Source organism: Lepidochelys kempii, chromosome 6, assembly GCF_965140285.1.
Source record: "Lepidochelys kempii isolate rLepKem1 chromosome 6, rLepKem1.hap1, whole genome shotgun sequence".
In the NCBI taxonomy this organism is placed as follows: Eukaryota; Metazoa; Chordata; order Testudines; family Cheloniidae; genus Lepidochelys; species Lepidochelys kempii.
Genome location: NC_136385.1, coordinates 32,158,729 through 32,173,960, shown reverse-complemented (window position 1 = coordinate 32,173,960; position 15,232 = coordinate 32,158,729). Strand labels below are relative to the sequence as shown.

At 36.2% G+C, this 15,232-nt stretch overlaps 1 protein-coding gene across 32 annotated transcripts in view; it reads right to left on the bottom strand.

The window, feature by feature from the left end:
* Nucleotides 1-15,232, bottom strand: part of SOX6 (SRY-box transcription factor 6) — a 445,473-nt gene that overhangs the window by 275,074 nt on the left and 155,167 nt on the right. For 25 of the 32 annotated variants that reach the window (XM_073347430.2, XM_073347409.2, XM_073347410.2 and 22 more), the window contains one exon: nt 1,293-1,536. In XM_073347430.2, coding sequence (XP_073203531.2) covers nt 1,293-1,536 — 244 coding nt within the window. Of the gene's footprint in view, nt 1-1,292; nt 1,537-5,651; nt 5,701-5,909; nt 6,005-7,490; nt 7,588-15,232 lie in introns of those variants that run through there. The other 7 variants (XM_073347420.2, XM_073347422.2, XM_073347421.2 and 4 more) reach the window with 5 other exon arrangements.

The following is a 15,232-nucleotide window of genomic DNA, read 5'->3' as shown; positions in this document are numbered from 1 at the left end:
TAATTTAATAAGTGTTATTATAAGTGTTACTACAGAAATACTTAGCATATATTTAGTGCCTTCATTCCCAGGATCAAATATATGAATGGTTTAAGTCTCCCAACATCTGTATAGGATAAATCACTATCATTATGTTTCTAACCTATGAAATAAATGTATTATTATTGATGCGTTTTTAAATGTATTATGGTGATGGTACTATTTAGTTTTCAAACTTAATGAAAAAAATAATTCTTAATGAAAATATCTGATTTTATAGATCTGACAAACTCACAAGAGCAAAGAAAAGGCAGGCATTTCACTTTAGCTTATTTGTATGAATTTACTGCTTGTGAAAGGTGCTGGTTTAAAAACGAGAGTTCTCCATCCACAGAACAGATGCAGTCAGAAGCAAATATCCATCCACACACCTTGATTCTGCTCAGCACAGGCAAATATACAGGTAAGAAGTTCATTGAATCTCCATGCGCATTCAGTTTTTGGCAGCTCTGTTGAGACTCCCAGTTAGTTTCATCATAATGGTGTTTTTGTCACATAGATGTCTGTCCAATGGGATAGACCACTCCAAACTCATCTCATATAAACCACTGAACAAATATCAGGCAGTGATAACTTTCAGTCACTGCTAACCTTGTTTGTATTTGAACTGGTGTTCTAGAACACGAAAGGCTTGATATGCAGTTAATCTCTTAAACTATTTGCCCTTCACAGAAGGCTACCATTTCCAATAAACATACTGAGTTGTGGTATCAGCCCAGATGTTAGCCTCTGTGTTCCAGTGCCAGACTATGAATGTTCTCGCTTTGCTCGGTTTCAGAGAGAAAATTAATATTACATTTATTATTTGAAGTTGAATATGCACTGTAGACAAGGGAAGGCCCTTCTTTAGAAACGTATTAAAGTTTCTTTCTGCCTTCAACATCTCCTGCAGCCCAATTAGATGACGGACAGTTATGAGCTACACTCTTCTTACTGAAATTAATGCACAAATATATGAGCTAAAGAGGTTATGACATAAATCAGGGGATGACTGGAAACATGATAAATAGATGCATTTCCCTCCTCAAGGTGAAATCATCATATGATCTCACTCATATAGACCTGTATACCTAACAGGATTGTACAATTATAATTTATAATTATTCCATATTGATGTTGATCGATTAATAAGCCTGGCATCTTACTAATTAGAAATCTATGAAGGGTCGCATAGAATAGACCCTTCAAAATGAGAGATGAGGAATCTTCTGAGATACGAAATTCAAAAAGCTGCATATAAATGGAAAACTTACCATTCTATGCTGGGCTGAGATAACACTGTCCCAGTCGGCGTCTTGTTGGATGGTGGTGACCAGAGTTGGTAGCTCCTCCGAGTGAGGTTTGTTGTGCATTAGGGTGTGTAGGGGCAGATGGGAGGCCACATGATGATCATTGTTGCCCTCTTCCTTGTCTCGTGATGCTAAATCCTGGGTCATTGCTTCCTCTCCATCAGCTGCACAGGCAAATGGAGAGGTGGCCTGCTTGGAAGACATTCTTCTGTAGAACAACAAAAGAGGGTAGGACATAAGATTTTACTATTGAGTACATAGATGAAGCTACAGATCAAAACATGAAAATTGGAGGCAGACCCTTATATACGAGTAGTCCTTTCTCATTTAGGTAATCCCACTGTAGTCAATAGGACTACCCAAAGGACTAAGGGTTGGGAGGATCTAGATCCTTGGCCATTTAACAGGTTCTTCAGAAGCTCAGAGCATTTCAGTTATGTGATAAAGGGGTCTTCAGTGGCTCCAAATGAAACATGGTATTGACTTATCCTGTGTCATCCCATTTATTTAGACTTGTAAAATGGTATAATTTTCTCCAGACTTAAGAGAATGATGACTTTTCTGGACATGTATATTCTGTTAATTGTGTCTCTGGGCCCAGTCCGCTAAACTTTTACTCCCATGAACAGTCCTACTGCCTTCAGTTGACTTCAATGGGATTACTTGCGTAAATAAGGAGTACTCCTATGAATGAGGGTTTGCATGATTGGATCCTTTGCTTACTTTGTCCCTTACATGTGGAATTTGTTTTCCTCACAGATGAGACTTTCTAAGTCATTAGCCAAGCTGTTCCAAAGAAAGACTATGATTTGTTTGTTTAAAGCTTTACCGTCTCTAAACCGGTTTTAAATTGCATCCAGTTTTACCTTTTGGAAAGGGTTCTGAGATATTCACTTGAAGAGTGCTATAAAACTGTAAGTGGCTTATTGAACGAATGACTGATAATGTATGATTAATTTGAAGCAATCTTCTGCAGTTTGACTTAAGTGCCTGAAATAATTATATTTCCATCTTTATTAGACATTGAATACAAGATACAAAGCATTTGAAAGAATTCTGTTAAATTCTAGTGTCAAGTTGTAATAAATAAGTATATTTATTTAAAAGGTCATTTCCTAATAATAGCTTCTTAATGCCATTCTATATGCAAACACAGCTGTGTCACAGTTTATGTTACTTAAATTAAAATATAAATTATTCCAATTCAAATTTTTTAAACACTTTTTAAAAATGTCTAGTGAAAATAACCACAACTGTCAAAGCAGACATCTAAAATATATTAGATTTTTTTACAGTTTTTAGTAATTTTACAATATCTGTAATACTGAAATTGCTTTGGAACTAAGGAATAAGATCTCCACCTTAATTGCTCTTTAGCAATAATTGATTTCATACCATTTCTTTAAAAATGCACAAATCAGTTAACATAGGAAACCACATGAGCATTTTTCAAATTAGCAAATCATTAACTCGCTAGTACTGTTTCTACAGACAAATAAATACTGATTAAAGGGTCTGGAAATCTGAGACTAACAGTTAAATTTACAAATGTGTCACATGCTTTCATGAATATTACAGTGAAGGAAATATCAAGTGGGAAGAAAAATAATTAAGTTAATTCCAATTTAAACAGTAGTTTTTATGTAGCAGCCCATGTTTCACATAGGATTTAACAGCTAATGCTAAATTTCTCACAATTAATGAGGGGGCTCAGATTTAGTATTCTACAGTGAAAAAAATTAATATAGGAACAGCTAATCTAATTATGCACAGTTCTAAATAAAAGTATTACAAGCTTTTGAAGTGCTTTGATACATATTAAAGTGCTGATACCTATTTAGAATAACCATTCTATAAATAATGATAATCCTGCCTCAACTTGATACTAGTGGTAGGGGCGGGGATAAAAATTTGCATTTCCTTTAAGAGTACTAAAGTTGTCAATGAGTAGTATTGAGTGAATATAACACTCATACTCCAGTAAAGAATACATATTTATGGTGCACATAACAGGCGGAAAGTTCAGAAACTATTATTGTTACAGGTATTTGAAGAGGCTCTGGTTCATACTTACTATGACCTAAGATAATCAAAAGATTAAGATATATTGAGAGATTATTTCTATATTTCTGATTACAATCATCATATTAATTTACTCATTCACATGACAACATAATACATTTACTATGGTTTTATACAATTTATAAACTGTGCATTTAAAAGTGAAAGTCACAATTTGCATTTAAAAGTGAAACTCACAAACTGCATTGACTTCACCTCCTTAACAAACACCATTCCTGTTATAAATTGAACTGGCTTCCTCCAATAGCAATAGCTATGGTTGTTTTTTCAGTATAAATTAATCATGACACAAAACCAGAAATGAAAATGTCTCTTAAGAATAATTTCGAGTACAAATTGCACCAATGAATAATAGTGCACAATCTTAATTAAACACAACTGTGCAGCTGTGAAAATAGGCTAAATCTGTCCAAAGCTATGAGTTGGCTTTAAAGGCTGGTTTGTTAGGGAGTGTTTTCTTAAGGAAGGCTGGGCCCCTAGCCTTAATCAGCCAATAAATTATTTCCTGCAATTACATTAAATAGAAAATTATCTTCAAATTGGGAATGTTAATTGAAAATCAAAATTCAGAGTGAAGTTTAGAAATTACATGCTGAATATAATTAGTCTAGAAAGGCTTCACCTCTGTTTCATAAATAGGCTTTTGGTAATTCCTCAAGTGACCATTCAGTAAAGCTACCTACTTGTAATATAGTACAGTAGAAAAATCTTTTTTTTTCTGTTATATATATATTATATATATATATATATAATTATATATAAAATATGAATTATATAAATATATATATATTTCTCTCATATTTTACATATATACACCCACACAAATATATTATTATAGTTAATTTAAGTTAATTATTTATAAAAAGGGTGAGAATGTGCCATCTCTAAAATATACTAACACAGATACTGTCCTACATACCTATAGCTATCAACCCCTCCCTGCAAGTTTCAGTTACCTTTTTCTGTACTATATTAAATGGGAATACTCTGGTGTAAGGGCCAATTCCTGCCAGCCCTATCCATGAGAATCTCCTGTTTACCTCAGTAGGAGTTCTGCACATGGAAAACTGTGAGATCAGGCTCTAACCAATGGCTGAATTTAACCCATAATTTCCAAGGAGTATGATCAAATACTCCCACTGAAATAGCCCATCAGATTAATCCTTAGTTTTTGTCCCATCGATCCACAAAACAGGTTGTAATGCTAAAATAATTTTTTGAAAAATATCATGGGTAGCTCATTTTTAAATATTAATAATTTTTCAATTTTAAACTTAAAATATTCAAAACTAACTTACCATAGTCCTACAATTTCAGTAATAAAAATAAATTAGACATATAAAAGGTGCCTCAATGTTGCTAATTTCCATTTTACCTTATTTTATTTTTGCTCTGTTATAAATTAAAATCAGTCAAATGATTTTTTTAAATTTCTGTTAAAAAAAAAGTCTCCTTCGTTATAACCCCTGAAAACAGGGGTTTATAATGGAAGTGCTGACACAACCCTAACTAAAGCAGCGCAAATGGTGCCGCTATAATACACAAAATCAAGTTCTATTATTCTAAACTATCCTCGCTCGTGGGGTTTTTCTTTACTGTGCTCCTAGTCAAACTGCTGAAGCATGAAAAATTTAAATGCAATCAAGTGGGTCCAATTCTACTTTACTAGAACAAGTGTCTACAGTGGTACAATCTTAAACAAGATGCAACAGATTTGTTTGGTGCTTTTCTTCTTTATTTTTTTTAACTGTTTATTTATAATATTGTGCAGTGGAGATAAAATAAGAGGAAATTACACTCACATGATATCAGTGTATCGACTACACAGCACACATTATAATCAGAGAGAAAAAAATACATTCTCACACTGGTTAAATTGACTGGTTAGCACAACTATCAGCAAGGCAAACAATATACCTATGGGATTTGAGACAGATGGGTATGAATCCAGAATCATTTATCTGAAGTCCATTCCCCTATTCAGCTTTCCTAATTTGGGTTAAACAAACAGGTTCGGGTTTTACAAAACCAAAACAAGACACATCTCACTTTCAAAATGAGATGGACAAAAATGGAACCATTTAGCCAAACCTCAGTGAAGTTGTGGAAATGGGAAGGGTTCGTAAATTGGGACCCCAATTTCAACTAGCCTTGGTTTCCATGTTGTAAAGCCAAAATCCCAAGCGTGGGTCTGCGCCGCTCCCATATTTAATGTCAAAATGTATACGCCTTAATTTTTACCTTTAGAAGGATGTGCCTGTCCTCTAATGGAGCCTGGCAGACAGTCATTCTATAAAAACATCACAGATTTCCTTTTTCCTAAAGGTAATACTTGTCACCCTTTCCCAAAACTACAAAAGATTATAGAAACTTTTCATCTAAGGCTTTTCTATGGCCTGAAGTTCTTCAAATGATTTAAAGCTGCTTCCTTTGAATAACTAGGTGGCATGCCTAACACCAAAGACATGTAATGTCTAAAACCGTCCATCCATTACTCACAGAAGGACCAACTGATGAAATGCTCCGGTGGAAATCAGGGATCAATCTGGGGTCCTAGCCAGGAGATATTTAAACCCAAATTACACAGCATTAACTCGCAGACAACAATAATGTAAGCACCTAGTCACAATTTAAGAATACCTAAACTATCGTATAACAATGAGCTATATGACAAGGGACACTTGTGGCTGACCATAGATTGCAACGGAATCTAAAGACTGTTTTGCCCCTCCCTATCAAAGCCTTCATAAAGCTAAATCTATAATCCCAAAAGTATAGAGGCAGGGTTTTGACAATGCCGTGCCTCCTCTCCTTAAAGGTGACCATCCTTATTTCCTCCCCCAAAGCCCCAGTTTATCAAAGCACTTAACCACACGTTTAACTTTAAGCATCCAAGTAGTCCAACTGACTTCAAACTGGACGGCTCACTTACTTACGGTTAAGCACATGCTTAAGTGCTTTCATGAATCAAGACCCAAATGAATTATAAAAGAAACATTTTTCAGAAGTCCTCAAAAAAAAAAAAACCTTTAAATGAAAAGAAGCATTTTTCCTTCTAACTTTTCACAAGAACTTAGTGTTCAAGATAGATGCTACTCAGATAAGCCTGGAGATGAAATCCTGTCTCTCTCTCTCTCTCTCCCCACACAGAACCAGGGCAGCAGAAATGGAAGTTTCTCCCATCTTTGTCAAATCTTACCCAAAGGGCCCTCTGCTACAGATCCACACCCACAACCGTAAGCAAGTGATTGTGCCGCCGCCTGGTTGTTTGCCCTCCTGTTCCCCCTCCTCATGGCAGACTCCAGCACTCTATGGCGGTAAGCCCTACATGGAACTTGAGAGTCCAATCTTGAGTCCTTAGGCCTCCTCCTAAACTCAAGGCCTGCATCCATGAATCATGCCTTACCAACTGACCACTCCTTACATCTGTGTAATCCCACCAATACCAACTATAGGTCTGATGCTAAACTGGGGTAAACTGACAGAGCTCCACTGAAGTTACTGGAGTTGCAACGATTATTCCAGCTGAGGTACTGGCTCAGAATATTGTAAACACACAGGGAAATTATCACTATTTGCCTTTGCTGTGGAAGGATCCCAATTTCAAGTTATGGGCGCATTCAAATATGACTTAATTTAAAGAAAAATGAAAATGCTGTGCCAATAGCCCAATCATTTTGCAGCTCTGCTCCCGTAAAACAAAGTTATGAAGACATAACTCAGCAACATAATTCATTGTTTATCTAATGTTGTAATCCGTCTGTCATGTAAGAATAAACAGTTATTTCCTAAAATTATAAAGTCCCACATCTGATTGCAAAGAGCATTAGAAACAGGAATGAGCAGTTACTAAAATATTCACTACTCCTGAAGCCCCACACTCCTACGTGTCCCTACATACAAAACCTACATGGAGTTAGACTGATGACACATCAGCATTTTGAGAATGAGAAGAGAGTGTGGGCTGTGCATAGGACTGAAAGCTAGTAACTCCTGAATTCTACCCCAGCTCTGCCATTGAAGTCCAGTGTGGCCTTGGGCAAATCAATTAATCAGTCTCTCAGTTTTCCCAATCCTTACCTCATGGGGGGTCATGAGGATCAGCTAGATAATGTTTGTAAAGCACCCTGAAGATTATCAGTGTTAAGCTGATTCATGAGAAAGATCATTCCAGGAACTGCATTGGGAATAAGAGAGGGAAAAAGGAATAGATTCAAGGAATGGCAGTGAACATTAATTGCAGTGCCCAAGACTCCAGCTAAGATAAACATCAAGCTAAGTCATATAAGTGCAGCCTCCACAATACACACGTTCAGGTATACCCACCTTTCTATTTACAAACCAGACAAATTACTCTTGTTACTAGAAATAGCCTGAATCACAACATTTGATTCCATATCCACTTTCCCAAAGCTCAGAAGCAATAAGATCTGGTCCCAGCTCTAATTCATTCTCTCAAATGTATAATATAATATCTGCACAGTTTATTGAATGATGCAAAAGTATTTTCTTAAAAAGACTGCCATTCACCTTTTGTCATTGTGGATAATTATACTGACAGTGCAGTCATGTACATTCCCTGGGGGTTAGACTAGATGACCCCTGTGGACCCTTCTAAACCTACGATTCTTCGTAAAATATTAGAGTTAAAAAATGATTCTGTCTCTTTATCGGACTGTCAAAACCATTAAAATGAACTAAACAAAAAACACCATACAACCCCTGCAGACTTTATGATGAAAATCCTATGCAAGCTATTTTTGACAGGTGAGATGTTCCTTTTTCTTTATTCAGTATCAATATTTTTCACTGAGAATATGCAGCCACACTCACACAGAATGCAGTGAAGGGCAGTGGAATACAGGATAATGACTTAGTACCCGAGAGGTGTTCTTCTCAAGTCACAAAAGTTAATATTTTCTACAGTTTATTTTTAGCTGACAATATTGCTGTCACTTTATTTATACAGCTTAAGACTGTTCTTTGGACTGGAGCTCATATGCCCTGGAATGCTTTGACTCATGAATTGTTTCTCCTGATAATGTTACATCACGTAACCACCTCTGTTTAATTGGTTAGTATTAGCTTCTCTGTGGTGACTGAGGACTTTAAAGTCCTATGACTGTGACATGTGTCTCTGGATATCCAATTTCCTACTGTTGCAAAAAAAAAAAAATCTGACTTCAAGCAATCTTTACCAACGACTTTCCAACTTGTGAACAATAGTGAGTGTACCAGGAACTTATCCATCATAACTTGTTAGAATTTGTTTCTTTAGGCAGCAAGTAATAGAACTTACAGTGTAAATAAAAAGTATCCCATTAAGAATAAGATTAAAAAACAATGGTTGCTATAAATAAGCATAAAGTCACAGGTTTTTATGGAAAAGAATGCTTAATTGTTTAGCTAAAAGATTGCATAAATGGTTTTGATAAAAATGCCTAAAAATACTTACAGGAATTTATTTCAACATATTTAGACTTTGAGTCAACAATTCACATAAAAAACAGAAATAGCTTTTTACCCTAATAAAGTTAATAAAGTTCTTGTTTTAATAACGTGAAATCTGCAACTCAATACTTTAATCTGTAATGCAGAAGATCCTAACAGGTTGTTAATTAAATCCTTCTGATACTTTACAGGGTATATGCTATATTGGTAACATACAGGATACATGTTATATTGGTATAAATACAATGTCTTTATATATTTTCCTCCTACAGATCAATTTTCAGTAGTTGCCTAGGACACCACAAAATATAGTAAAGTGAAAACTTAGTCACAGGGTTGCAAAAACAAAAGTTGATGTTCCATGACTCAGTGCCACTCAACACAGAATTGAGTGATACACATTATCTACAATCTGATTCCCCCCCCCCGATATTTTTGATGCTCATTTTTAAGCTAAATACAGCATTTCTGTAATTCATCTTCTTTTCAGATAATGAAATGAAGTCTCAATTTCAGGCTCATCAGTCAGTTTGCACTAAATCACCTAATTATTACCTCCGTATACCATGAAACAATGTTTCTGCAGTTCAGTAACAGATTATCTTCTTAATGAAAACCTTACAGTACAAGACTAAAAAACATTTCTAGCAGGCAAAGTATTTCTGATTCAGTAAAGGTTATGCAAGCATCAAAGCAGTTGAATACAGGTGCCAAACCACATTGCCAGGAGCTCTTAGTACTGTGAGGTAGTGTTACCTGACAGCTTGGTGAATATAAAATTACTTGTTTCTCCAACTGAAGACAATCAAATTGTCACCTTCCATTGTAATAATGCACAACTAGACATCAGCAAAGTGCAAACATAATTACCAGGAAGAAAACAAAACAAACAAAAACAAAAATATTAAATCTAAATTTCTTTAAAGGGTAAACTCAAAAGGCTTCCACAAAAAGGGAGCTCATTTTAATACCAAATATTATGGTGCAACCCTGCTATTATTTAGCAATAAGATTTATAGGTCTTGAATTAAGTGAAAATGAAAAACAGAAGAAGGATGAATATATAAAAAGCATAAATACTGGTAAGAACCATCCCAGTGTCTCACATATGCACATATAAAAGATTACACTAGTGCACTGGTGTGCCTCCACGGATAAGTGTGCATCTACTGCATTACTGTTAGTATAAACTTCTATATTCAGGGGTTTCTCTCTAACTCATAAAAAATAACTCCAGACTGGAACCTGGCATGCATTGATTCAAACGACAAGCAAATTGTTTTTAGAACTAAAGAACAACTTTCAGTTTCAACTTGAAATTCCACAGATCTTTAATCTACAATGTGTTTAAGTGACTTTTAACATTTTAAGAATTTAAGGGCAGGGTTTTGAAATGGTAAGGTTAGTTCATATGAACTAACATTTTCAACAAAAATGTCTTGAGGGTGTTCAGTATCTGGACTGTCTCTCCAGCAGTGATATCTGCATTTTGACAAGAGACATCATCATGAACGGTTCCATAGTGATCTGTGAAATCAAAGACTGAGTTTTACAGATACTGTAGCTATGAACATCCTATGCCACACAAAATAGAGCCTTTTTAGGATTTACACATTATAAAGTTTCTTATCATTTTGATTTATTCATAAAATGTGAAATACCTATTGATATGATACACTACAATCTAGCGTGTAAGTCCATCTTTTTTAAAGACACAAGCAACCTCGTGTTTTCAGCAATGCTAGGGGAGTCACAAAAACTAAAACAAAACCAAAGAAATGCAAAGCTAACACTGCATCTTCAGCAATAGGTTTTGTCTAGTTGCAAGAATGGAGGAGAGAACACAAAGAGCTCCTTTTCTCACCTTGCACTCCTGCACAGGGGCCAGACAAAGCCTAGCTCTTGTTCACAGAGAAGACGCAAACACTGCTCCAGAGTAGCACAGAAATTGGTGTTAGCCTCCTGAAAGGGGGTGGAGAGAAGGGCAAGGCCATGGTCCTGCCCCATATGCATCAGCAAGCAGAGCTGCCCCCACGTCCTGCACCCAGTCACAGGCCCAAAGTCTCTAGGAAGATCGCTACACCCTTTTCCCTCCCAACAATATTACAAGCACATTGTCTTAAAGAGAAAATGTAGCCCCTAATTTGAACCACTGAGCCTAAGACTTAGATTGTACATATCATACAACATGGAAAGCTCCTCCTCTTCACTGTGTGGGTGCATGTCCCTCCACAGTTAAGAGGTTCACCTGCACATGTGAGCACTGTAGTGGAGATCTGATAATACAGCATTACTTTCAAAGGGCAGTGCAGCACCCTAAGGAGTATTCATAGAGCTCTAGAGGAAGATGTGGGGACTGCAAGTCCACTACATTCTTAAAGTCACAGCACTTTACACATAAATTCATGAATGAGCATTTTACCCTTCAGTAAGCAACATGAAATGAGTCTAAACTGTCAGACTTAGATTTGATTTTTGTGACTTTGATGAGTTTGTGTTTTCGTTACAACTCTTATTTTACTAAAGCAGGCTCATGCGTGTAACAAGATAGCGTTATGCACAGTGTTTCCTTGTTTTGAACTGGTGCCTACACAGCACAATACCCTACATGCATAGAGAACTGTTAATCTTGCAGGATCTGAAAATGTATTTACAGAGCATGTACAGGAATCACTTAATTCACCAGTGAACAGCAACTACTATTAGGGCAAAAAGAACAGGAGGACTTGTGGCACCTTAGAGACTAACCAATTTATTTGAGCATAAGCTTTCGTGAGCTACAGCTCACTAAGGTGCCACAAGTCCTCCTTTTCTTTTTGCGAATACAGACTAACACGGCTGCTACTCTGAAACCTACTATTAGGGTAGAAGGCCTCAACAGTGCTTTAGGTGCGAGTTATGAAGAACTATGTCCTGCTGAAACTTCAGGGTGAGTTTTAAGCAGGCAAAACGTAACTGCTTGATTGGCATTTTGGCCTGGAAGAATACTGGGACAAATCCCTCTAACACTTACATAGAAAAATACGCAGTGCATTCTTCAATGATCACAAATGGACAGGGTCCCCGATGCATGTGGACAATAAAAAAAAAACAGTTTCTAATTATATTTTAGGTGAACAGATGAAAGCAACAGTTGAATAAGTTTGAATAGTTTAAAAGCTTCCATAAAACATTAAATAACTAACTAACTGTGTTCTCCATAAATTAAATGGACCAGCTGCCATTAAAAAGGCATGAACAATTTGAAGTTCAATTTACTGAAGGTTTCCTCATTTTTAGACTGGATTTTAGGTATTTTTTCTTCTATCCTGACATAGGATTCACTGATGAAAGCTTTATCATAGTTTTAACTGCCCTTTACATCTAAAAATATATTTTTCATGGAATATACAGCAAACCAAAGATACAATTTCTAACACTTTAAATAAACATTTAGTACAACTAAGAAAACAAATAATTAAGTCTTTGTTTTTAATAATTTTAATTTATTTTTAAACTAGCTCCCCAATGTAAACATTAATGTAGTTTTAAAAGAATTTTATTGGAACGTTTGGGTTAGGCATTGGAAAACATCACAGAATGTTAATGTTAGCTTCCTGTAGACTCATAGGTAGAACCTACATTATTCAGTCATTCAATTTAGTGAGATCAGCTAGAGTACAGCTTCTGTATAGGCACACTAATGCTGTTGCATCAACTGCAAAGGAAGCTATAGTACTTTCCCATACTTAAGGTTCAATCCTGCAAATTGCCAAACACCTCCTGTGAAGGACTGAGAACCCTAAATTTCCACGGACTTCAATAGGAGTTGAAGGCACACAGCACCCTGCAGGATTGATCGGTAATTGCTAGAAGTGCAAAAGCAATCCTAAGGGGAAATGTGAATAATGACAAAATTATCAGTTGTTCCCCAACCCCAAAGTGCTCAAGGTTCCATTACAATATTTTAAAAAATACATTGAAATAAACATCACTAAGCATAGGGATGTGTTAGAACAAAAAGGAAACCCAAATCCGGACAACTCCAGCACCAGAGCACCAAATAGAAGTTGTCTTTAATGATTTGAAGTGCAGTAGTTGTCTTCGGTGACAGTTTAAGGGAAATATATATAACAATACATTTCCACTAATTCAAATTATTTTTTAAAATAACTCTTACCGTTACCATTTCAAATTCAGTTAATTTTTATACAACTGACTGCAGCTTAAGCACTGAAATGTTCTCTGTAGTGCCTGATGTGGTGCATAACAGCTGAAATAAATAGCTCTCTATTGTGGTTTTCATCTCTGACCTGATTTTTCCTATGTTTTTAGGATACACCATATGATCTGTATTTGAAAATGAAGAATCCTAGTTTTCTCAACACTGTCAATTTTTGCTCAAGGCTATATGTTGTAACAGTTTCCCGCTTGTGTATATTGGTAATAATTTATCATAGTCAGGCGAACAATATATAATACATGCTGCTGATTACTTCTAAAGACAAAATCTAATGGTTTCATTTACTCCTGCACATTTGTTGTGAACTATGTCATCAATTTAAAAGTAAGGCATTTTCAGTATAAAACATGGGATTTTACTGATTTTGATAGCAGTGTTCTCATCTACACCAAAATTCATGAATGAGACACTCATTCTCCAGGGGTCTTTAGGATAAAAAAGAGCCCTGCACTTATTTAAGGTATTGTGACATTCTGATAAAGAGTTGTGACAAGTTGACATTATGGACCAAATCATCAGCTGGTATAAATCAAGGTCACTGTATTGAAGTCAATAGACCCAGCTGAAGATTTACACCAGCTGAGGATCTGGCCTTTTGTCTTTACACTGCGTACAGAACATAATATTGGGCCATGATGTAATACAACATTGCCAGGCATTGAATAAAAATCATCAGGTGAAGATGCAAATGTTACACCATCATGATGGATCACATAGTATTATGATAAATTTTTCCCCACAGGGCAAAGATAAATATGAGACAACCTGAGGGGATGATGTAGAATCTGCATTCAGAATGGTAGAAGACTATTGTATTCTCAATATCCTTTCAAACCATTCTGCTTTAATTTGTTCAAAATAATATCAGGCATAAACTCTCAGAATAAGCATTTTCAAAAATAGTGACAGCAACTCCTTTGATTAGTATAAGTGGCAACATTAAACAATCATTTTGAGGGGAATCTACAACCTGCTGTAAATTCAAATATGATTTTATTTTTAATTTAAAAGCTGAATTTTCCCTGCTATTCTTTAGTGAAATGGGGGAGGGGATACAGCAGCTCCCATCAGGGAGGGTCATGTGGGACATCAAAATATGCCAGCCTCCAGCACAGCATCCACAATTACTGAGCTACTAATAATGGGCTCCCAACTTATGGACTCTGTGGAATTCTCTCCAGGCAGACCAAGTTCCATATGGGGAAGTATGTGAAGACTGTAGAAGCTGGGGAGGAGATGGCAAGATGGGGAGGGATGCACATCCTTCTTCCTCCAACCCCATATAGATTAGGCAATCAAGATTCAGCCTTTATTATTTTTTCTGCTGAGCCACCCTCTCCCCTCAGAGTCTTGGGAGCTGCTGCAGCCAAAGGAAGGCCATGGTAGTGGCCAGGGCTGAAGCAGAGGCACAGGGCCTCCTTATGGATGGTCTGACCTCGCAGGGAAGTGCCAGATTTGAGGGTGAGCCCTGCTGCCTTTTCTGCAGAAGTGGGCAAATCCTGATGCAGAGGGATCTGGGCCAGTAACTTGCAGCTTATATAATAGCTTTGTCTCCCAGGGATCCCAAAGTGCCCAAAGTACTTTACAAACACTAACTGGTTAAATCTTTCAGCTCTCCTTGGAGGTAGATATTTATTATCCCCCATTTTAAAGATGGGGAAACAGAGGCACGGTGACAGTTAATTGACCGAAGAAAACACAGGACATCAATAGAAGAGATGGCCTGTTCGAATCATTATAAACTCTCCTCAAAAGGCATACCTTGCAGCAAATGATGAATCTCAAAACACCTTATAATACTGTATAACTGAACAAGCACTTTTACATTAGGAAACAAACCAAATTTTCCATACAATGATTTATATCAGAGTACAGATGTATGAAGTCATATTTATCCCCACATCTTAGTCATTATCAATTTACTATATCATGTCACATGTGGTGGGAGGCAGGAGGAGTTGTTTGTCGACAATGAAACAGTGAATTCCTCCAAAAATGACTGTGCTCCACATGCAGCTAGTGATTAAAGTGATTTGAAACTAAAAGCTCACACACCCAAGATAAACATAACATTAAATACAAGTTGATAAAAATTGCTAGGGATGCAAAGTCAGCATTAACTTTAAAAAAAAGTATTGTATAATGAAAA